This window comes from Ostrinia nubilalis, chromosome 14 (genome assembly GCF_963855985.1).
Source record: "Ostrinia nubilalis chromosome 14, ilOstNubi1.1, whole genome shotgun sequence".
Classification (NCBI taxonomy): Eukaryota; Metazoa; Arthropoda; class Insecta; order Lepidoptera; family Crambidae; genus Ostrinia; species Ostrinia nubilalis.
The window spans coordinates 7,334,742-7,361,184 of NC_087101.1; the positions used below are offsets into that span (position 1 = coordinate 7,334,742).

Here is a 26,443-nt window from a genome sequence, read left to right on the forward strand (position 1 = left end):
TTTGCAAGTTTTGTTGCTACAGCTACTATGTATTATAATAGTAGGTATCATAGTATCATTAGAATAAACTACTCTAAAATATGATTAATGAAAATGTGTGATGACAGATCATGGGGCTAATAAGAAAACATATCTTTTCAGCCCCCCTAGACAAGATGCACTTTTTGATCGAACGGAAAATCGAATCCGTCAAAACTCCATACAAAAAAAGGCTTTTCGACTGGTTTGCGATTACAATTTGCACTTTGTCTAGACCCACAGGTCTTAACTTTGATAGGTAACGGGGTCACCAAAAAAATCCAAAATTGTGTACTAAATAAATATTAGTACCACAATGTGTGCACACGGGTAATTAGGCAGTTTCCACCTGGGAAACTGTTTTCACGAAAACAGCGGTTTGAAGTTTGTAAGCACCTAACTCGAAATAAAACTTACGCGCTGCTAGCACTAACTGGGAACACTTCCAGTAAGCGCGGTAATCTCATTAGAGAGACACAGATGCTCCGGTAATCCTGCGCTGGATTTACATAGGAGTTCATGATTTGTGTTCAACCTTTCGTTTTCAAGTGCATCGAGAGAGAAAATTCGGTTAAATAAAAATAGAAAGAGCGACGAATGAATAGAATAAAATGTTCTTTTTGGGGCACTATTATTCAGGTACACCTGCTACATACTTATGTAGCAGATATGTAGCAGGCAGTAGCGTAAATACTCAATCATCATCATCATCATCGTCATTTCAGCCATAGGCCTCCCCCAATGCTTTCCATGTTGATCGATTGGTAGCGATTGGAAAACGCAGCGTGGGACGTTCACCTATAAGGTGGACCGACGACATCGTAAAGGTAGCAGGGAAGCGCTGGACGCAGGCCGCTACCAAATACTCAATACAAATACTTAAATGCAACATTTTTATTGAACCAACCGCAAATCCTAAAACATAAATTATTGATCCGGATCTGTACAATCAAAGGTACACCTAACGACTACAAAATTGCTACGGCGTTTTACCTACTTGATGCACTGGCACCTGTATCTTCGATGATAGTTCAAAAAATTACAGGTTAACAAAAATAAAACTGGTTTTAATTAATACAGGTGTCTGCCGTAGATCGTTAAAATGCTTTACTACTTTGCCCATTGTCCCTTGAGTACGATTAACCTAAAAATACTAGAAATATTTATGTCATGACCAGAAAAGTGCTAGACATCCAAACTAAGCCCCGCGGACGAGGAAGACCCCGAATCATATGGATGTCCGTAATCAATAACGACCTTATAGAAGCCCAAGTTAACAGTAAGACAACCCAGGACCGAGCCGCCTGGAGACGCATGACGCGGAGGGCCGACCCCAAATAAAATGGGAATGGGCCAGGTAAAGTAGTAAGTAGTAATAATGTCATGCACATCACTTCAGCTCTTGTAATGTACGAGTATACCATTGCCTCATTAAAAACGTAATCACAACGCCATCTATACTTCTCTCTCACTCTTCGCTCTTACCGCAACGTGCAGTATCTAGTTTGTCCTCTCCATTCCTTTTCATCCTTCTAATCAGATGGATTAAGACAGCAATTGTTTTATAACACCGTGCTTCTATACAATGTTACTTCCATTTCGATTCAGGATTGTAACAGCTACTCTTCCACAAGTAACATGAAAATCATTGGATATGAGACCTTATCAAAAAGAAATATCAGGGTTAACTGTGGCACACTAAGTACGTTGCTTGTCATAAGCGCGATTCTGAATCAAACGTTTTATAGTCTGGTGAGGGTGTGTGTTTTGATATAAATCTCAAATCCAACATAAATGTTATATTTTTAAACTACAATTGATTTAAAAGCTCCCAAAATTCGTCACATAAATAAAGCCTAGCCATAAGTTGTTTATCGGCTGTATTGTGAACCAAAATGAAAACAAAGGCCGGTGTTGACCGCCTATAGCAGTAATCCCATCGGTTCCCGTCAGAAAATAAACTTGGCGTAGACTTGCATGCAAACAACCCATAAGCGCATCCACCATGGCAATAATACGGAACTTGCCCATAGCAGCGGTTTTATTAAAACAAAAACTAATAAACGAGGGGCCCGATGATGGTAGAAGCGAAGTAATTTTTGATTAAACATCGTTCAATGGTTCGGGGTAATGTTATGGGAAACGTGCGTTACGGGCCGAAACCAAACGGAATATGTAAAAAATTACGAAGGAAAAAGAAACGACGAATACTACGAGTACTACGAACTACGAGTATTTTACGGCGATAATTAAACATTGCCGAAAAATAGGCAAACAAATGTGAATGAAGATGATGATGACATAAGGGAAATCAAAGAAAACTACTTACTTCTACGACGACAGCACATCAGACTACCCATTTTTGTTGCAAAGTCGCATCTATTACGACTGCATAAGACCCCACAGTGTTTACCTTGAGGTGCCGTCGTCTATGCTTACAAATCATCAAATCTTGAATTTATTTGTCTCATGATTTGCCCTACCAAGATTGAAACTGCTAATCTGACTTGCAAAATGTCAAATCGAGCATTAGCAAGATGAGCCGGCAATCAGTAGATTCAGATTTTTTTAAGTCTTTAAAATTCTAATTAGTCCAGTCAATAAAGCATTATAGATGGAAATCCGTGGAACACAATTTTTGACTTCAGGACTTTATTTAGGCTAGTTAGGAGGTAAACATAGCAATAGTCCCCGCCCTTAGCCCTTGAGCCGGCAGGGAGAGGGGGGTTTAAAGGTACTACTTTTCGGTTTTTCGCTTAATCCTCGGAAACTATGCGCCCTAGTGGCATGACTACTATGAACCAAAAAAAGCTTATTCAATTTGCTACAGGTGAGATGGTCAAGTTTTTCTATATCTTGTATAGTTTTCGCGGCATCTGCTCTAGAAGGTCTGTAATAATGGAAATTTTATTTTTGTCTTACATGTTCCCATCAGAAGAAAATCGTCAAAATCAACATTGAGCTAATATTCTAGACATGCGGGAGCATGTTAAGCCTATTTCCAGGGAGGGGACTGCAACGTGCGTATATTTAGACGAACCAATTGGAGCCACTTTTGACTCCTCATCACTCAAAAAGTACTGTGCATTAACACTTCAAATTTGGCTCATGTGTTAAGACTTACGAGATAAACATCAGCTTCAAATTTCATAAATATACCTCAAACGGTTCTTTAGGTATTGACGTCTAAAAATCTACATGGCTGACCTATAAGACCAAATTCTAACCACTTCCAGATGACCTTGAAATTTCAAATTTGGCATCCAGATAGGTAGTTGTGTAAATACAAAGGAACAAATAAAAAAACAGTAAATTTAAACATTTCACAGGTGATAGATAGATTTTAGTGTCCTAAATGTCGATTTTTGAACGTCAATACCTAAATAACCGTTTGAGGTATATTTATGAAATTTGAAGCTGATGATTATCTTGCAAGTCTCAACACATGAGCCAAATTTGAAGTGTTAATGCACTGTACTTTTTGAGTGATGAGGAGTCAAAAGTAGCTCCAGTTGGTTCGTCTAAATATACGCACGATGCAGTCTCCTCCCTGGAACTAGGCTTAACATGCTCCCGCATGTCTATAATGTTTGCTCAATGTTGATTTAATCGATTTTCTCCTGATGGGAACATGTAAGACAAAATTAAAATTTCCAATATTACAGACCTTCTAGAGGAGATGTCGCGAAAACCATACAAGATATAGAAAAACTTGACTGTCTCACCTGTAGAAAATTGAATAAGCTTTTTTTGGTTCATAGTAGCCATGTCACTAGGACGCATAGTTTCCGAGGATTAAGCGAAAAACCGAAAAGTAGTACCTTTAAACCCCCCTCTCCCCGCCGGCTCAAGGGCTAAGGGTGGGTACTTTTGCTATGTTCACCTCCTAACTAGTCTAAATAAAGTCCCGAGGTCAGAAATTGTGTTCCAGGGATTTCTCTCTACACCGTCGTTAAAGCATTCATTGACTGGACTACATTGGCTCCTCAATTTGTACCGAAATATCGCAGAGCTACGAATAGCAATAAAACGGAGGCGGCAGATACAGGTTTTATTGCCACGTATCGCCGTCATTAGTCACACGCTATTTAGCAGTTAGCGCGGCGATGTATCAAAGCGACATTTATATTGTGTTAATCGTGTTCGGGTATCGCGACGATGGGGGTGAAACTTGCAAAATGCGTTGCGGTTTTCTGATACGGGCGGTGAGAGATGAGCCGGCAATTGTTTGCGTTAAAAATGTAAACGGACGGGTAATAGCAGGTCACGTAAAGCACGCACACTGTGTGTGATTTTATAGATCGGCAATGTTGTGGCACAGAATAAGTAATAGTACAGGTACAGAAGGATTACTCCGCAAGACGGTTTAAATAAATGCAAGTCTTGCTACGACGCGATACAGTGGAATTCAGCTCGCACAGCACTACGTACCTACAATTTTATTCACCTACAAGTTTTGTCTCTTTCTATCGCGTGCCTCTGAACTCTTCTTACGCTGTTAGGGTTGCTGTCTAGTGAAAAAATAATTAATCTACTTATTTGTAATGAGGTACGTATGTAGGTAAGTATGCATTCATTATGAAAAACCTTGGGAGAGGCCTTTGTCCAGCAGTGGACGTCATTTGGCTGAAACGAACGAACGAATTCTGAACAGTAGTCATGGTAGGTTAGGTTCCTATACTACTATCCTAAGAATTATTGATTACCTACATGGCCAACATACCTTTCAGCATCTTTGGGAAGCGAAAAAAAAAGATAAATCCGGTAGATTTCTTTTCGAATTTAAACACCCGAACGCCGCACAATATTTATTTCTCTTTATGTCCATTTTTAAATAATACTTCAATCATAGAATTATAATCATACTACAACGCACGCCAGCGTCCTGACGGGCGCGCGCGTGACACTCGACTGATATAATACCCGCCGGCGGGGCGCTTCGCTGTAGGTAATTATCGGATGTACCGCGCGGAGTGAGCCAGGCCTGGTTGTGGTAATACGTAATGTCATGTCGTAGATAGGTACCATAGATTTAAAAAAAAACTTCCCTATACAAAATCTTACGTACCATTATTTCACATAATAAGTAGGTATTTCATGATAATGAACTCAAAAAGTACTGAACTGATTTGAAAAAAATGTTTCATCATTTTACCTTACATTATAGTATAGAAGACCGAAATTTGTTAAAATTCTTATTGCTTTTGTCATCACCTTGTAATAATCGCATTTTGATTTATACCCACTTGTTACTAGCGTTCTTTTAAAAGAACGCTGGCTTTTACATAAATATTTTTACTAATGTGGGTAGTGTAAACAATTTTTATATGCAACATTTGAAAGATGAGGTGTGTCGCAGTACTGTCCAAGTCTTATAAGTACACTGACGTAAATAACTATAAAGTTTTGGAGCGATTGTTTTGAGATAAATTTATCATGACTGATTTAAGGTAAGTGATAGAAAAAGTGAATTCCGTAACAAGTGGGTTAAAACTCTTTGCTGAACGTTCATTTCTTATAGTCAAGGAAAATTAGTGAACTGTGAATTTTCTTAAAATAATCTCTACCTATTAGTGAAAATATTCCAAGAAACAGCACCCTCACAGAAGGAAACCGAACTCATCTTCACATCCGTGAGGTCATTTCACATGTAATTCTTCACGTTTAGTGGGTCACAGTGCCAGATAGTTGAAATACGCATTATAATTTCCGCTAAGGCTGGTGACACATAAATCTGCGTTTGCCCAACTCCGGCGCGTTAAGTACACACAATATGAGCGCGGGCGCCATATTTAATCGTTATCGCGTTGCCAGCTCGCGGCGGATTCGTCGCTCGATGATTTACTTACAGCTTATCCCACCTCGGGCTGACTTATAGAGTGCGGACGCTGCCCAGATCTATTGCCACTTCACTACTTACTTCCCGCCTACCCAAATTCACTGCGGAGTTGGATGGGGTAAGCCAAGTTATACTCGGAGGCAGGCCACGCTTTCGGGTTTTGAATCAGGGTGGTACTTAACGGCTCCTTCTGCCTCTTATCACTCAACTTTGTAGTTGACCAGTGAAACCTTAATTTTCTTTTCTTGGTTCTAGGAATTGAAGGAAAACTAGCGAATCTAAAATTTCTACTTGAGATAACGGATGTTAGGACGATACGCATCAAAGTGATCGAAAGAAGTTCGATTTTATCTTCTATCTTAAGTGGGCCTTATCTTAAAACCTTAAGATTTTAAAAAATAGGGTGACTTCTAGAACGCTAATTGCAAACATTTTCTGCTGCGATAATTTAGATCTTGATACCACGACTAAACGTCATATCGCTATTGAAATATTTCTATCTGGCGACCTTTTGGAGGGTATGTGTACTGAACCATGCGATGCGGGAACGTCTGCGCATACGAATTGTTTTTCTCGTGACAACGGCGCTCAGCCAGCCACAAAACAGATAATGGAATGTACTGACGTGCCAAAATCCGTAACCAATTTGAACCTTTCTGCATTGACTTAAGAATAGGATTTGATTCATATTTCGCTGCCCACTGTACCGCTCCAAAAAATGCATCAGAATTGCCCGTGACTTGTCTGGCTCTGCGGTGTTTTTCACCCTTGCTTGTATGAATATGATTGAATTTGGCTCTCGTGATGCTGGAGAAAGGAAAATAGGAAAATATTGATTTTGAAGCTATTTATGTAGATTTTTGCGGAATTGTATTTCATATTGTGTGCATGTAAATAACTTTTGCAGCCAAGTTAGGCTGGGTTGCACCATCTTACTTTAACTTTAAGAAACGTCAAAAGTCTGTTAAACTCCATACAAAAAACACCAGTTATCGTTATAGACGCGGTTAAAGTTGGTGGTACAACTCAGCCTTAATCTTGCAGAAAAATATCCTATTTAAACATGGCATACCTAATAAAGTGCCAAATATTCTTTAGATGTGAGGTCAAGGAATTATTTATTTTAAAACGTTTTTCTACCACACCACCAAAAGTACAGTGTAGAACATAAATCATGAACTTTTATGCAAATCCGACGCTACACGGGATTACGAAGCATAAGTGTCTACTTTATACTTGTAAATATGGCGTTCATAAAACGAATCGTGTACCTTCACTGTGAAATGCATAAATATTGAGTGTTGAATTCACTTGAGAGAACTTTAACTTTTAATGTTACCTATCCGCGTATCGCGTTAAAACTGTTTAAATTAATGCAACTTTAGTTTAAACTACTTAAAAATATTTATGACAGTAATAGCTCATCTGATGAATCAATAAGGCTGGAATGCACCATCTTACTTTACCTTTAACAAACGTCAAAAATCTGTCAAACTCCATACAAATGCACCGGTTATCGTCATAGTTACCGTTAAAGTTAGGTGGTGCAAGCCTAAGGCTGGGTTGCACCATCTTACTTTAACTTTAACAAACGACAAAAATCTGTCAAACTCTATACAAAAAACACCGGTTATCGTCAAAGTTACGGTGAAAGTAGGTGGTGCAACTCAGCCTAAGTAAATATTTCATAGCACTATGAAAAATCATCTTCAGTTAGTCTAATCAAACTAAAACCAAACTAATCAAGCCCTAACCCTTTAACATCGTAACCACTTTTCTATCTACGTACAAACCTATAGGTTCTAATTAATCAAAATCTAACACCGGAGGGTAGAATAAACAAAAGTACCGCAAATTCAGCCCAATATCAGTTGTGTACAGCACTAGCACTAGTGATGGGCGAACAAACAGTGTAGCCATAAATTAAATTGCTCGCCGCTACATGCGATATGATATGTTAATAGGTAAATAATAGAATATACACCTAGCGTGTACTGAAGGCAGAAACAATATTTTTTTGCCCACTTAATTGTTAAATTTGAATACTTAATTAAATGAGGATAGGTACGAATACTTTAACTAAAACATTAACTTAATTAGACTCTATCTGATCCTCATAATGTTGTAAGATATCTAAAAAGCTAGTTAACTATGAATTTTACTAGCAAGACTAGTTTTTTGTCAAAATTATCATACATACGATTACGATAGAACATGGGTAGAAAAAACAATTTATTCAAAATGATATTTATGAAGTAGAGTTTTAAGATAACAGAAAAGCCTTATCTTTGAATGTATTTAATACCCATGTAACTAATGTTAAAATGATTTAACTTACCTTTTAATTCTTACTTCGCAATTCGATGTGAATTTTAAACAATCTCATAATACAATAATAATTTGGTCACGTCTCTAGAAATGACAACTGATGGAGAGACTGGTAGTTCAGGGCCAGGTTGAAGGCAGGAGAGCACGCGGTAGATCGCCAACCCGCTGGATAGACGCCATCACGAAGGCCACTGAGTCCACCATGGTCCAGTGTATTCGCGACGCCTCTAACCGTCAGAATTGGAAGCACATCGCCAGGAGAGCTACCCTCGGAGATGACATCACCCCACCATGTACCTCTTCAGCGCAACCACGACCACTCCGACAAGAGTGCCCGACTAAGAAAAAGAATACAAATAAAGCATTGAAGAAAAAAGGAAAAAATAATATAATGGACAATTGTGTTGCTGACGGTACCACTTGCAGGACCTAATAGATTCAGCTTTGGGGGAGATACGTTGTTGACGAGAATCACGCACAATGCTATCGATAAATTGATTATAGCCTGACCAGGAACATAAAAACCCTCGCCATGTTGCGGAAAACTAATGGTACTAATTTCTTTTAATGGCAACAGTAACTGAAAACTTCATTGACATGTCACCTTGCATGTCAGTCTATTGCTGTCAAAGTGTAAACAAACTTTATTTTAAATGTACGCAACTGATTTTGTGAATTAAATTGCTAAAATCTTTTTATAGTCGTGAAAGAAAAGTGGTTCACAATGTGTTAAAGTATTTGACGAAGAGAAATACTAAGGGTTCGGCAATATTTTCATTGAATAATGTTTCCGACAAAGGTTGTCAAATTGACTGACATGTGTATCGTATAGTACAGTCCACTATGAAAATTAGCTGTGGTTTGTTTCAACTACCTATTTTAAAATTTTTTGTCACTTTCTAAGTGTTGAATTTTATGGAATTGGGAAAGAAGTACCGAGTCTGAAGCGTTCATGAGCAGACATTGCAGTTGAATATTCAAGTTCTGAATTTGATTATTGATGAATAATAAAATAAATCCTACTAGCTCGATTGATGGTTTCATTTAATTTATTTAAACCAGGTCCTATAATAATATGTTTTCGTTAATTCATGAAAATATTAAATTAACCCGTAATCCTGAATCCTGATACATAAAGTTAGCCTATTAATTTAACACAGGTACGACTGTACTCAGTGTTGCACTATCAAATGCAATTGACGCGCCACTATGCCAGGGTTTTTATGTTCCTGGTCAGGCTATACTATGCATATGCATGCAATGCGTGGATCTGCGCCTATTTAGAATGCATTGCATACTACCAATGCCAGACATAATGTTCGTTGAAAAAGTTGAATGAACCGATAATCCTCTTTCGGGGAATAAAAATAAATAAGTTAGGTATGTTTTTTGTAGTAGGCATTGGATAAGAGACGGTGGCAGATTTTGAATTGCTTTGCTATACTCGTAGAACTATGATGTAAGTTCTTTAGCAACTCATTTTAACTGATTTATTAATCATTTTCATGGAACTATAATACAGTTTTACGGGTAATTCAAATAAAGTTTCTTCGCAGAAGTTTTGCCTTATGTTGTAGGTTAATTGGGTCGTCTACCCACTTATAAGGTTTTATAGTAACATGAAAATTCAATGTAAATCACTTAATTTTAGAGCTTTCAAGTAACCCTAGTTTATCTGAAAGTTCTAAAATTAAGTACTTTTTTCAGAAGCTTACTTTATTCTGTCACTATTTTGGAGTTTCGTAACAAATATTTGTTTATATCAACACTCCGACTTAGCCCCTGTTGATTCACAAACGATACCGCACCCGAGAAAAACAAAATGCTAATAACCCAAAAACCAAGATACCCCTTTCTCGAATTCTCAAAACTTGCAAACACCCCTTAAGTAAATCAGTGGCACAGCCATCGATTGGCACAACCCCTTATCTAAGCAGTGCGCACGTGTGAACTCGCTCAATTTTAATTTCATGCCCAAACAATACGCTATCGCCGCCATTATTCTGTATTGGGGTTCACTTCATCTAAATCCGGCAGATAAGCCCTGGGCTCTTTGTCACCACTCGGATAGCTAATTCAGACTCCCTGCTCTCTGGAGAGCTCGTTCAATTGACACTTTTAAATCGTCGTTAGTAAATCGAATTGTTTTGACGCTGCTATCTTGCTTTATCGGAACTTGTGTATATCATTAACACCGTTCCGACCCTTTGTGTTGTAGTGGGAAGCGAAAGCTTGAAGTGGGTTGATGGTAGTTAATTCTGCTTCTATTATTTTCTTTAGCTGTTTTCTTTGCTTCAGGTATTAGTTACGGTAAGTATTAGGTAAGTTGTAGTTAGACTATCCGCTAAGTAAATGGTGTTTTTATTGATAGTCATTAATTTGGAAATTTGTAAGCACCTACTAACACGTCATAATAAAATGTTTGCCTGCTAGGATTGGAAATAATGTGTCATAATAAACTTTCCAAATTTCTTTTTAAATCTGATATTATTGCCGTAGGTACACTAATACAGCCTTATTTTCCTTTGAATCATCATCCAAACACGTAAACTTATTTCAAGACAAGCGCGATGCGATGTCACATTAAATTTTATTATCAATTCAACCACAAACTCAGGTTTATAGCAAAACTTTTCATTTAGCAAAGCGTAATTAACTCCAAACTCATGCGCTACAGAACAACGGGCGCTATTTGCACAGATAAGCAAGTCTATCCAAATCATGGAACGTGCTCCCCAACGATGATTTTCCAAATGCCCAACTGCGAATCGCATCATCCCTAAATCCCCCTGTCTGTGTTTATCAAAACACTTAACGATTTAATATGTTCCCTGAACTCTACCCTCCCCTGCCTATTACGCGATACATGTACCAAATGTAGATTCGAATTAAAATCTATCAAAAGACACGTCCAATTCGATTCTAAGGGATTTATCCGCAATCGTAAAACCCGTGCCTATATTTTTAGGATTTCCGAGCGGCTTATCGATATTCAGTGTTTGATTTTAATTAACTGTCTAGACACTGCGAGAGAGGAATACTGCAATAATTCAATGGCCGTTCACTTATACTGCGAAAATATCATCTCTTTCAATTCACTCTATAACTGCCCTTTTCAGGCACCATTCAAATGCTAAAGACTTTATAAGCAGATACGATGCTAATTTAATGCCAACGGAACTGATTTTATCATACTTTTTACATCATAATGACGACGTCATTATTGATTGATGCGAACACAATTGAAAAAAATCATTTTAGATTTCATACATAATAATGTTATGTATAGTTTTAACTATTTAAATTGACAAAATGTTTACATACTAGTTTCATAATTTGAAAATCAAACAAAAATGTTAATTCAAGTTTAGCTACACGTTCTACGCATTGAGGTAGACACGAGAAACGAAAGGGTTAATTGCAGTCATTCGGAAATTTTTGTTCGTTCTCGCTGAAAATAATTTTCAATTTTCCATTGTGCATAGTTATACAGCTGTCAAATACACACAGAACCTTTAAGGAACAAAAAAATTCATTCCGTTTTGAACCTTTGTTCCTGTGATAAGTTTGCTGTCCAGTACCTACGGGAGGGAAAAATACTGGTTACCTTAATCCCCTTTGATTTTTACTGATCAGGATTAGCAACAAGTCGTATTACTCGTAATAGGGTGAAGTTCTAATAAGAAAACTTGTAATAGACCGTTTCAAAGTCCGATGTTGGAGCGATAGGGACTAATGAGGTACCGAGTGGCCCGATGATTGCGTGCTGTCTGCCCCGATCGGTATGAAATACACCCCCCAAATTAAACTTGTATCAACACTGACACATTCGGGGAAAATTACAATTGTAACCACGGAAACACACAATTTTTCCGTACAGTGATGTAAAGTTGGCATGGTATTTTTTTTAATGAATGCACTTACTTAAAATAATTTAAGACAACACAGGCTTACCTTGATAGGCTCGCATCTGTAACTACAGTGAAAGGTAAAAAAATAGGTAGGTATAATCTCAACTCAAGAGATTTCTCTTTCAAAAATATTCTAACGAATTCGGGGGCTGTTAAGGAAAACTGATAGGTATATGGGGGTTATTTGCCAACAACCCACCATATGTTTTACTCGGAATCCTATTCCGATTCTTAATCGTTAAGATTATTGTTATGCAGTTCGAGTCAGGAAATAAAGGTAGGAAGAACACGGTAGAAGGAAGAATGTTATTAGCGGATAGGAAATTATATTTAACAACAGGAATAGCAAGGGATTGATTAGGATACAATAGCAATAAAATTATTTAAACGTTGAGAGCAAAGCGATCGCGGAAGAAGTGTCACGACGACATATTTCAAATCTCTTCAACGGCGATGAGTGAGCGGAGATCGGTGACCGGCGTTGAAGCGAGACGGCAGCATACGTCTTCACGGGTGTGCGAGTGACGCAGACGTATTGTGACGGCCGCAGCACGCATGCGCCAACCATTCGGTCACGTTCAGTCAAGTCGGGGTTGGCCCAATCTCACAAGCGGAAGCGGATCGCTCCGAAATCTAAGGCGGTGGTCCAAGTTAGGAATGTGGCGGATGGCCGCCACAGTACTCCCCTCCGCAGACCGTGACTACGGTCGATAAAAATCAGGCAGCCGGACTCTTCGACCACTGGAAGTCCGCATGACGTCTTCTTCGGCTGGTTGAGCCGTTCTCTGAACTTCTTTACACTCATACGCTGCCTTGAGGCGGTCAATGGAGACATTGACATTCTTGGCGTTGATGTCCAAGGTGAAGTACTTAGGTTGTCGGCTGACAACCTTGTAGGGTCCAGCGTATGGTGGCTCCAGGGCGCCTCTCACGCGATCTTGACGAACGAAGACGTGGGAAGAGGTGTGGAGATCGCGTGGAACGTAGAAGGCCGAAGTAGAGTGCCAGGTGGTAGGACGAGGAGCAAGCTTCGCCATGCACGCGCGAAGACGAGTCGCGTACTGGGTGACGTCAGCTGTGAGGTAGTCGTCCTTGGGGCACAGGAACTGACCGGGTAGGCGAAGTGCTTCGCCGTACACCAGTTCGGCAGGGGAAGACTGGAGGTCTTCCTTCCAGGCACTACGCATGCCTAGAAGAACCAGTGGCAGTGCTTCAGTCCACTGTGAAGCTGGAGCGTGGCACATAATCGCTGCCTTGAGCTGGCGGTGGAGTCGCTCAACAATACCGTTGGCCGCTGGGTGGTAGGCTGTGGTGCGGAGATGGCGCGCGCCAACCAAAGAAGTGAGGGCCTGGAATAGGTGGCTCTCAAACTGGCGACCACGGTCTGTGGTTACCCGCTCAGGACAACCGAATCTGGCAATCCAGCCAGACACGAGGGCAGCAGCACAGGTCTCCGCGGTGATGTCCTTCGGATACGCGGATACGCTTCAGGCCACCGAGTAAACCTGTCTATGACAGTGAGGAGGTACCTGTAATCACAGGACAAAGGTAATGGCCCTACGATGTCGAGGTGAATATGAGAGAACCTCGAGGAAGGTGGAAGAAAAGAGGATAGAGGAGAGGTAGTGTGTCGAGAGACTTTGCTTTTCTGGCATTTTAGGCATTGCCTAGACCACTCTCTACAGTCCCTGCGAATCCCTGGCCAAACAAATCTTTGTGTCACCAGTCGCACAGTAGCTGATCTTCCTGGGTGGTGTAAGTCGTGTAGCACATCAAAGAATTGCTTGCGGAACTCGGGCGTAATGTACGGACGAAGAGATGGCAGAGACGTGTCGCAGTAGACAGGCGTGTTACTCGCCTCAGTGGCAACTTTTTGCAGTTTCAAGGCTGTTCCATGCTTGAGAAGCTCTTGCAGCTCTGGATCATTCTCCTGAGATCGTGCAAGAGACTCGTAGTCCACGGCGCAAGCTACCTCTTCGATCCGTGATAAGGCGTCGGCGACGATGTTGTCGCGTCCAGGAATGAACCTTATGTCGGTGGTGAACTGTGAGATGAAGTCAAGGTATCTGAATTGTCTAGGCGAACACTTGTCTCTGTTAAGCGAGAATGCGAATGTGAGTGGCTTGTGATCTGTAAACACAGTGAAGGTTCTGGCTTCAACCATATGTCTAAAGTACTTGATGGCTTCGTATACTGCAAGTAACTCTCGATCATACGGGCTGTACTTCTTCTGGGAGGCACTCAGTTTGTGAGAGAAGAAAGCCAAGGGTTGCCAGACTTGATCCTTGAGTTGCTGTAGCACGGCTCCTATAGCTACATCTGAAGCGTCCGTGACTATGGCAAGTTCAGCAGAAGGGTCTGGATGAATGAGTTGAGTGGCTTCCGACAGAGAAGTCTTGCAGTCTTCAAACGACTTCAGCATTTCCGGCGTCAAAGTAATAGGCTGTGAACCCTTGATCCGAGGGCCAGCAAGAATACTGGTGAGCGGTGCTTGGATCTTAGCAGCATTCGGTATGAAGCGTCGGTAGAAGTTGAGCATACCGAGGAAACGCTGAAGCTCCTTGACAGTCTTCGGTGGTGTGAAGTTCTGTATGGCTTCTACTTTAGTCCCCAGAGGCTTGGTTCCAGCTGCAGAGACTTGATAGCCAAGGAATGTAATCTCTGACTGGCCAAGATTGCACTTCGAAGTGTTTACTAGTAACCCGTACTCTTTCAGACGTTCAAACAGCTGACGCAGGTGATCCAGGTGGACTTTTGGGCTGCTGGAAAACACCAGGATATCATCGAGATACCCGAAACAGAAGTCAAGACCCAGAAGAACTTCATCGACGAACCGCTGAAAGGTCTGCGCAGCGTTCCTTAACCCAAACGTCATATATGGGAATTCATACAGACCAAACGGCGTGGTGATGGCAGTCTTGGGGATATCTGCTGGATTTACCGGAATCTGGTTGTAAGCCTTCACCAGATCGATGGTGGAGAAGATGGTACATCCTGAGAGCTGGTAGGAAAAGTCATGTATGTGACGGATGGGATACCGATCTGGAATAGTCCTGGCATTAAGCGCACGGTAGTCGCCGCATGGTCTCCATCCATCGTCCTTCTTCCTCACCATGTGCAGAGCAGAAGACCATGGACTCTCTGAACGTCGAGCCGTACCACAAGCAAGCATGTCCTCAAACTCCTTCTTCGCTGCTTGGAAGCGAACTGGATCAAGACGTCGAGGTTTGCAAGATACCGGTGGACCAGGGCTGACTCTAATGTGGTGCAGTGTGTTGTGCTTGGGTGGAGAACGAACGCCTGCTGGTCTGGTAATTTCTGGGAACTCACGCAGAAGTGCGTGAAACTCGGTCTCACCAGTGACGGCTTTGACAGAAGCGATGTCGTCTGAGGCTCCAGAAGTAACAGCTGCTACGGACAGGGTTGTGATTCCATCGACCAAACGTTGATTTCTGCAGTCCACAAGCAAATTGTAGTGACTCAGGAAGTCCACACCGATGATTGGCTTTGAAACGTCTGCTATGATGAAGTTCCAAGTAAAATCTCGCCTGAGTCCCAAGTTCAGGTGTAACAGTGCAGGTCCATATGTGTGAATGACAGAGTTGTTCGCTGCGACGAGATCATACTTGGTCTTAGTACAGGGCGTCTTGATAGCAGATCGCGGGAAAACACACAGGTCTGAGCCAGTGTCCACGAGGAACTGCATTTTCGATGTGCGATCCGTAACGAAAAGACGGCCTGTTGCAGAGGGGCAGTCGTGGGCCGCTACTTCCGACCGCCCTTGAAGTTTTCCGAGGGGAAGCTGCAAGGCTGCTTACACTTCTTCGCCTTCGTACCGTAGGTGTAGTGGTAGAAGCAGTGTGGATGGTCAGGCGGTGGTTGTCTTGGTTTAGAGCGGCTGCGTGAGCGATTGTACCGGTTATTTTGAGATCTCGCACGTGATCGATTCTCTGAATCCTCAAGCCTGCTAGTCAGCATAGCCACTTGCTTGGTCAACTCTGCGATCTGATGTTCCATGTTGCTGTAGGGAACTGCAGCAGAGGAAGTGCTGGCGACTTGCGGAGTTGATGGTGCGATCTCATAAACTTTATCAGCCAACTCGCCGAGTTTGTCCTTATCGAGGTCCATTTGAGAGACGATGACCGTCTGGATGTTCTGCGGCAGCCTGCTGGACCACAGAGTAAGCAGGAAGTCAGAAGACACCGAGGGACCAGCCAAACCCGACAGGTGACGCAGGAACTGAGACGGCTTCCGATCGCCCAGCTCTTCGTGCATCAGAAGCTGCTTAATCCGTTTTTCCTGAGAAGCTGACAGTCGCTTAATTAGTTCGGACTTCAGCCTTTCGTACTTGTCCGTAGGAGGCGGGTTGGTGATGATGTCCTTCACTTCGATGGCATATTGGTGGTCCAACTGCGCGACCAAATAGTAGAACTTGGTATCGTCCTTAGTTATACCCGATAGGACAAACTGTGATTCAACCTGGGCAAACCACAACGCAGGCTCCTCAGGCCAGAAGGGCGGGACTCTTACGCTGACTTTTAAAATTTCCTCATTGCCCATTGTTACAATTTGAAAAATCGCTCACCGCTTATGACCACACCGCGGCCTTATCCTTTTGTAGAATTTTTCCAAACTTCGACTGCTTCGGAAATTCTCCTTTTCCGTCGTCGGGGTCACCAGATATGGGGGTTATTTGCCAACAACCCACCATATGTTTTACTCGGAATCCTATTCCGATTCTTAATCGTTAAGATTATTGTTATGCAGTTCGAGTCAGGAAATAAAGGTAGGAAGAACACGGTAGAAGGAAGAATGTTATTAGCGGATAGGAAATTATATTTAACAACAGGAATAGCAAGGGATTGATTAGGATACAATAGCAATAAAATTATTTAAACGTTGAGAGCAAAGCGATCGCGGAAGAAGTGTCACGACGACATATTTCAAATCTCTTCAACGGCGATGAGTGAGCGGAGATCGGTGACCAGCGTTGAAGCGAGACGGCAGCATACGTCTTCACGGGTGTGCGAGTGACGCAGACGTATTGTGACGGCCGCAGCACGCATGCGCCAACCATTCGGTCACGTTCAGTCAAGTCGGGGTTGGCCCAATCTCACAAGCGGAAGCGGATCGCTCCGAAATCTAAGGCGGTGGTCCAAGTTAGGAATGTGGCGGATGGCCGCCACAGGTACAGTAGTCAGCACATCAGTCACTGCATTTTCTTAGCAAAATGACACGTATTACAATCGCATTAGATGCCACAGTGTTGAGCTTGATGTGCCAACGTCAGCACATCTATTCAAAAGCAATGAGAACTTCATTAACTTCTATCGCTGTCTTTCTGTTTGGTATTCTGTTATCATGCAAATAAAAATGATTTGAATATGAATTGCAATCGTGTTTGAGATTCTGGTCATTCTCCAAGTTTTTTAATAGCTGCTGCTTTCATTTGTTCTTCAATTATACGCTTGGATAGTTCCGAGAACTTAAAGTTTAATTAACTGAAGATTTTTAAATGAATTGAATAAATAAATTCACTACAAATTAGTATTGCTTGATGTTAACGTATCATCTATACTTGCTAATAGTAATTTCATTGTTTGGGGTTTCAGAAAGAGTCAAAAGTACTAGAAAAAACTACTTATGCAAAAAACACTGCCAAACTAAATCTATCATACCACAAGGCAAAAACTAAACGAAAACTGTTAAGTTCCTAGAGGTTATGAACATTGCTACAACCCTATATTTTACTACATGTTTTGGTAACACTTGTGACATGTAACGATACGAAACAAAGTAGGTAGCTAATGTCGTAGGTAAATATGTATTATGAATGTTGACCAAACCAAAAAACATTGACATGTAAAAAAAATCCATAACAAATTACATCTCATTACCCTGTCTACGTAATGACCAGGGGAGAGCCGTCTACGTCATCGCTAGCATTAATAACAATATTATAGGTTCGAATTGAACAAACAGACAGACGTGAACCGAGCAGTGCAAGCCATATCTGTTTCGCCGCTGATGGAAATTCTTTGTTTACATTATCTCAATTAAGTCTACGTTTTGTTTGCCCCGTCTGTGTGCAAAGCAGCACTTTGAGACCTCTGTTTACTCAACTACATTATATCATGATAATCCATATAAATGCCTCCATTCCGTAATTTGGTTCTGTTTTCATGGTTATTACGGCGATGGCAAGCATTGTTTGTTTGGGTTAGTTTTTTATTTTTATTTTAGGGAAATATGAAATACAAGCAGCTTCTCCAGGTTCTACATTTTATAGTATAGAGATAGCTTTTGGTAATTTATTTATTTATTTTTATTTTAATTACACAGGTAGTACCTACATAATGTTTCTATTAGGCTCATGTTATGGATCTATCTATTTATTTTTATGACCTTAATGTACCTGCATCAAGCAATAAAAAGCAATTATTAAAAAAACCTTGCAGTGAGTGAGCAAGGTATCACAGAATCATTCTTGGATGTAAGACAGAAAAGTACCCTTAAACTTTAAGCCTATTTTATAAACTTGGAAAATCGTCATTCTTGAGCCTCTAATATTAATTTTATTCATCAATACCTACTCAGATATACCACGGGTATATCTACTATTAAATATCTAGGTAATACCGTTCGTTCGTTTCAGCCAAAAACTGTTTCATGAAAAACAATATGGGTTCACAAAAGGGAAAAGTACGACCGATGCAGGGGTTGCTCTTATCAAACACATTTTCGATGCTTGACAGGAGAAAAAAGATGCTATTGGTGTATTTTGTGACTTATCGAAGGCGTTTGACTGTGTTGATCATCAAACTCTGTTATTTAAGCTAGAACATTATGGCGTATCAGGCAAGGCCAAGCCTATTACACTCTTACCTCTCAGACAGATTACAAAAAGTAAATATTCACGGAACTAACTCTTCGGGCGCCCCCCTAAAAATGGGAGTGCCCCAAGGCTCAATACTGGGACCATTGCTCTTTCTGATTTATATAAATGATCTACCTTTTTATTCAAAGGACCTTTGTGAGATAGTATTATTTGCTGATGACACTTCTTTAATTTTTGAAACTAACAGGCGTCAGGAAATATTTGACGACGTGAATAATGCTCTTTCCAAAGTATTAGACTGGTTTACAACTAATATCTTTTTAAATAAATATCTTTTGGACAATCTCACACAGCGCCATCTAGCCCCAAAGTAAGCAATTAATATGCTTGTGTTATGGGTGCTAGCTTAACGGATATACTACTTCTATACTTTTTTTTTTTTAAATACATACATATTATACATAGTAACACCCAGACCCGTCACAGAAATTAAAATTCATCATTTCAATTTCTGCCCGGCCGGGAATCGAACCCGGGACCTCTCGGCATAGCAGTCCGTTCTGAACCACTACACCAAACGGCCGACAAGATAATAATAAGGGAGAGTCCGGTAATTTGGACCAGTTTTTTTTTCAATCTCATTTTACACATAGTTTTCTTTTGTTTTTGCTAATGTTCATGGTATATAATTAAAGAAAAATTATTCAACTTACTATTTCATAGGTATTAATCAACACAATTGTTGTATATTTAGCACAAATCAACAAAATACGAGTTCAGAGCTTCGGTCCAATTTAGCCAACCGGTTCGATAATTTGTACCACAGGGTTACTAAATTGGATTTCAATAAATTTCTAGCCTATAAATAAACTATGGCAAAATATTATACGATACATTCTTAACAAATTAGGTAACGAAAAGGAACAGTAGTTAATAACATAGACAATCGATATTGTTTTACACGTTATCACGATTTTGAGTAAAAGTTTTGTAATTCCAATTATCGAAACGCACACTTGTACCTTATCTACTTTGCCAGCCTTTTGCTTTCATTTATTGTTAGTCAAACATAACTACGCTAATATTACTTCAAAATATGATTTACTAAAAAAAATTCAAAATCCTTTGGTAAAGTTCCATACTACTTGATGTGGTACAATTTAGCCGACTAGGTGATAGTGCTTTTAAAAAATTGGTAAAAAATATAGCTTATAAATATCGAAAAATGTTTCAAATAATTGTAATCCACACTAATTTACGCTTCTAAATAATATATTAGAAACACCATGTGATTAAATTTAACAAAACTACAAACTAAACAAAAAGTCAAAAGTTACTTGAAAACAATGAAAAATACTTTTCAAAATAAAACACACGTGTTCGTTGTCACGGCAAAAACCGCATGGCCGATATTATTTGAATTTAGTTGTGTATCGCTGAGTGTTGCAATTACAGAAATTCAATAAATACTTTACGAAATATGAGGGTGGTACAATTTACCCGGCGGTACAATATACCGAACTCTCCCCTAATTTGCTATTAAACGCAAAAAAAAACTAAATGTTTAAAATTCACTATGCCTAATGTCAAACAAGTTAATACTAATATTACAGTAAATAATGAACGTATTGAACTGATAAACTCTACTGTCTTTCTAGGTATTACCCTAGACTGTAAATTACAATGGGGCCCCCATATTGCTGCCTTGGCGGGAAGACTTAGTTCAGCTGCCTTTGCGGTGAGAAAGATCAGAAACTTGACTGATGTTGAAACAGCAAGGCTTGTATATTTTAGTTATTTTCATAGTATTATGTCTTATGGTCTTTTACTGTGGGGCTCAGCAGCAGACATAGAATCAATTTTCATTTTACAGAAAAGAGCTGTTCGGGCAACATACGGTCTTAAACCACGTGACTCGCTTAGAGAAGTTTTTAAAGAAATCAATAATATTGACTGTGGCTTCGCAATACATATTTGATAACATTATGTATGTCCGTAAACATATACATTTATTTACTAAGAAAAGTGACGTCCACTCATTTAACACGAGACATAAGAATAAACTTGCTGTTCCATCATTTAGGTTGCATAAAATAGGTAATTCGTTCTTGGGGAAATTTATTACCATATTTAACAAAATACCACACAACCTTGTCGAATTGCCAATAAACAAATTTAAGATACATATAAAAAATACCCTTATGTCCAAAGGGTACTACAAGGTTCGAGACTATATTGATGACAAGGATGCGTGGTCAGTTCAGTCTGCACATATTTGATGTACTTAAATTTGACTATTCTTACCGTTAGATAATTCCTGGCAATAAGTGGTGACTGAGTTGGTTCCGGCGTTTCTTCTCAGCACTTGCCATATGTTTGTCTCGAAGCGCTGGTAGGGCCTTAAAGATAAGGAGACGTCATGTAAAGTGCCCCATAAGGGCTACCTTTTCTTCTTTTTTTTTTTTCTATTGACGTTCATAAGTGCCACCTGTGGTCTAAACTGAATAAATATCTTTGATTTTGATTTTGATTTAGACGTCCACTGCTGGACAAAGGCCTCCCCAAGGTTTTCCACAATGAACGGTCTTGCGCTGCCCTATAAATATCTAGAATACGGAGCAAAATTGTTATCTCTATTACTCCAAAACTATATTGATTCAGAACTTATTTCCAACAACTTCTTCATAGCCATCTAAAAATAACCCGTCGAACAGTTTCCAGCCGCGGGTCAGGCGTTAATTAAAATCAAACAAAGATTAGCCCCGTTTGCTGACGGATCGAGAATCTAACTAGATAGATGTAATAGGTTTTGTCTGGGTTTTTAATTCAAAGCGGTGAAGCTTTGTTCCGTGTACGTGCAATTAAGCACTTGCCGTACTTATTTACATTGCAGTATTGATTAAGCACCTATACCTACTGTGCTAATTAAATACCTATGCCTGCGGATTTGACAGCGGCAAATTTAGGGTAACAGCAAATAAATCTACTCTCGTACCGGAAAACGCAGCGTGGGACGTCCACCCACAAGGTGAACTGACGACATCATAAAGGTAGCAGGGAAGCGCAGCCCGCTACCAATCGATCAACATGGAAAACATTGGGGAGGCCTATGTTCAGCAGAGGACGTCCTATGATGTGATGATGTGATGATGATGATGATGGTGATGAGTAAATAAATGATTGAATTTTGTGTCAATGGAGTGCCTGGGTGGAAATTTAAAAAATGTTCAACTGTTAGCACATAAACAAAATTCATGCTTCCAGATACTCTTTATTGCAGGCCAATCACAAATTGAGAAATACGAGCAATTACTATAGATATTTTTATTGTTTGCTGTGTAGATACATAATTATCTGGTGCACTTCTTATTAAGTTTGTTTAGTAATTTATATAAATAAATCATTCAAAATCTGTGTGATTTCATTATTCACTCGTTAAAGATATTTCATTAAGTTCCAGCCACTTAATCAACAAACGGAAGGCTTTACTCATTGTTATCTCTTTTTATTAGCCCCCACCCTCTGAATTTATTACTTGGCTGTAACTCAAATAAGTGAATTCGCTTTTATGTTCGAGAAAAAAAACTTAGAAACTCTTGTGAACTGTTTGAAACCGAACAATGGGTTTTCTAAGATGCCGGTCACGTTTCCTCGCCTTAAAAATGTCACGGTTAAATCCATAAAGTACTCGAAAGTATTACTATTCCTCCACGGCACTTCCTTTGAGCTGTGTATTATAATATTAGATTTCTCTGGTAAAATTCGTAACGAGTGCACTAGGGTTGCTTGCTACTGATTTTCAGGACAAGTTCAAGCGACTAAAGCTTTGGAAATCTTGAGTACTTATGCTATTTGACGTAAAGGAGTTAATTTACTGAAAAAGTAATATCGATGGGTGCCGGGAATAAAGCCACAATCGACAAAACACAATTTTACAGGAGAAGAGATTTAGTGTCAATTTTGAATAATTCTAAACTACGAGGCGTACCAAAACGGTTTGTATATCAAACGATGCGTTATTTTTTCTGGAGTAACATTTAATGTGCATAAGGTTATAGTGCTTAGAATATACTTTAAAAAAGGTAGAAATACATATTGCCGCTTCATACATTGAAAGTCACACACACCAGATCAGACATAGTCCCTATCACTGGCTCTATCCCACAAGGTAGCGTCTTGGGATGTTTGTTGTTTTTGATATATATAAATAATCTCCCAAATATATTAGACGACCACTGTGTAATTTTTGCTGATGACGTTTCTGTTTTAATGCCTTGCTCTAACATAACTGAACTGGAAGTTAAACTAAACTCGACATTGGACAAAATTGTAAACTGGCTTGAAGTGCATAATTTGCAACTTAACTTGAATAAAACTAAAATTATTCAATTTAAACCCTACCAAAAAACTGCATTACAAATATCATATCAGTACAAAAACACAAAATTGGAAACCGTGAACTCTGCCACCCTGTTAGGAATAGACTTGGATACCCATTTGAATTGGAAGCAGCATATCCAAAGGCTGTCGAACAAAATGTCCTCTTTTGTATATGCACTCCAACACCTAAAGAGAGTCACCGATCTTAAGACTGCATTGACAGCATACTACGCATACGCGCACTCGAGACTGTCGTACGGTGTAATTATATGGGGAAATTCCTGCGAAGTAGAAAGAGTTTTTATACTGCAAAAGAAATGCATTAGAATTTTAACCAATATAGATCAGATGGAATCCTGTAGACCACATTTTGTCAGGCTTCAAATACTAACCCTTACGTCTATTTATATCCTCGAGTCCTGTAAATTTGTCAAAAAGCATGCTAACTTGTATTCACCGGAAAAAGGAATTAAAAGAAACAATAGAAATTTGAACAAGCTTAAAGTACCCTTCTCAAAGTTAAAATTGTTTTCATCTGGTCCCCATAGCATGCTTATAAAAATATACAACCACCTACCTAATAAATTGAAAAATTTAGAATCCTTCACGCTTTTTAATAAAAATCTAAAAATCTTCCTAATTAATAAATGTTATTATAATTTGCAAGAATTTCTAAGTGATAAATTCAATGATAGTGATGGGTAATTCGATATATTATTTTATATTTAATAATGTTGTTATAAAATTGTAATGTTGTAATTGAAATAAGTTGTAATTATACAGATCTCTAATATTATTATTTAAATTATAATACTTATTAGATTTAATCTCATGTTGCAATACCCTAGCAGGGTCCATGTTTTGGGTCTATGTCTATATGTAAGAACTTTTATATACCAACATTGGAGCAATAAAGAATTTGAATTTGAATTTGAATTTGAATTTGAAAGTCGGTTCCGTAAGAGTCCATTGTGGTTTTATTCCGGTAAAAAGTGTGAAATTAATCAAACAGCAATAGTGTATTGCAGCCTCGGGCGCTGATCTGAAGGATACAGTAATAGCCGTTTGCTTGTAGAAGATTTAAATAAAAGTTTTAACATTGTATATGGCACGATTATTCCGGTCAACAAATTTTAAATGATGAATGGGAATAACGATTCAATATCCATAGTGCTTTTGGTAAATCAGGCAGTTTCAAAGATAAAATTCTGAAAAAAATTCAAAAGGTGTATAGGGTTTACTAAAATCACTTAATCGGAAAACTGCTGCTATGGCTATTGCGGTTTTATTCCAGGCACCCATCGATATGTACTTTCAATATAACTTTTACTTTTGTTACATACTCTGCCCGTTTTTCAGTTCAGTCCAGTCAACCAACAGATAGTAGAGGAGTCAAGTTAAAATGCTAATCAAATTAGTTTAATGCTCTATCAAACAAGAAAAAACGCTCAAAATATTCGCACATGTAATACCTACGTAATGAAAAATTCTGAAAGCTATATTTTAGACTCGCATTTCACTCTGTGTATCCTTTTGAACCTTCTTTTTTAATTTTTCTATACTGAATCACTATTTCAAAACTAAAAGTTTGTTCTTGCCGTGACTTATTGCTTTTCTCAACACCTTTAATAAATTAAATTAAACAAATCAACAGTAATTATTTTCCAAGAGTCTAATCAAGCAACGTCTATTTGAATTAAATTAAATTTTACTCAGCCCGTTAAATTTATTCTAGAATATTATAAATACGAATGAACTAATATTTCGTGCGAGAACATCAATTCATTGATAATTTTCTTTCATTGCTCTCAGACTATGTAAATTTACCAACCTACTTGACACTCAAATTATAAGTACATTTTCATTTCGAAATAGAAAAAGCAATACACTGAAGCTTTTTGCTTAGAAGTAGATGAATCTTGAAGATTTATGAATGTCGAGCCAAAGAATTTCAATATAGCCGGAGTGAAAAATAATGAACTTTAGAGACAATGGTTTCAGAATGGGGTTAAAGTGGGATGCGATTGGGTTGTTTTCTTCACCGTTTGTAAAGGAGACTGACAATCAGTGGTAATGAATAATTCAACAATCAAGTAAATGCAAACAGTGTGCGATCTTGGAGCCGGCAAACAGACCGATAGTCAATAGGAGCTTAGACGGTATGCCGATTGGCCGTCTGCATAACGGAATGCCTTAAGTGCTGATATTTTAGTGATGTGCCACTGTGCATTTTTTAAAGTCACACTGCTTTACACACGGCTGATAATTTAATAAATAAGTACAATGCAGTGTCCTGAAGTTTTAGTCAGGCACTGTAAGTATACTTGTAGGTGTAAATTTTCACAAAAAGTGCAGGTTTCAACAATTTACTTTTTAATATTTATGACTATAAAAAAAATGAGTTAAAAATTGCAACTTAGGTACATGTTTTGAAATTAAATTATACCAAAAAATAATTCAAAAACTTATATTTACTGAAAATAGTTGTACAGGAACAGTACCTATTGAGTAGATAACGCTTAACTAAACAAATGTGTGAAAAATAAAAATCTATAATAATAATTTAAATTATTAATATCACTCTTATGATTATGCAAATAATACTAACCAAACATATCGACAGCCAACCAAGGTGCCGGCACATCGCTGGTCGGTATCCCAACTATGCAACCCCCTATATCATGCTATAGGATCTGAAACATAAAATCCATGGAATCCAGATAACGGCCGCCCGTTGGCACTGGCCAGGACAACGTGTCAGTGTATTGAATTTCAAAGATGATTAATGGGATTAGTAGGATTCTCGGCCGCTTCCATTATTCTATTTGTTGGTTGTTCGAGTATTGGTCGTCAAACAAAGGATACTATATCGGCTGCCGTGTATTTCGATTTCTATTTGACGCGTCGTCATTTTTCATCGCAAGCTTATAATATCCAACGGACACTTATACGTCATGTTGTATTGTACTTACATAAAAAGTTAGATAAGTAAGATTACTATAGGTACCTATCTACATATATGTATAGAGTGAGCGAGAGTACCACAATTTTACGTAACGCTTTCCCGTTTCCTAATCTTTTGAATTTTGAATCTTTGATGAAAATGTAAAATGTACAATTTAAAAAATC

General features: G+C 39.0%; 2 protein-coding genes across 2 annotated transcripts in view; one reads left to right on the plus strand and one right to left on the minus strand.

Moving 5' to 3' along the window:
• The window catches only part of LOC135078066 (semaphorin-2A-like), a 417,995-nt gene that overhangs the window by 212,348 nt on the left and 179,204 nt on the right, over positions 1–26,443 (plus strand). The window lies entirely within an intron of this gene.
• LOC135078312 (uncharacterized) lies at positions 15,862–16,656 on the minus strand. The gene has a single exon (XM_063972910.1). The coding sequence runs from the start codon at positions 16,654–16,656 to the stop codon at positions 15,862–15,864; it is 795 nt and encodes a 264-aa protein (XP_063828980.1).

What these genes read in the sequence shown, in the direction of transcription:
- LOC135078312 (XM_063972910.1), bottom strand. Translation starts at nt 16,656, where the DNA reads ATGGGCAATGAGGAAATTTTAAAAGTCAGCGTAAGAGTCCCGCCCTTC.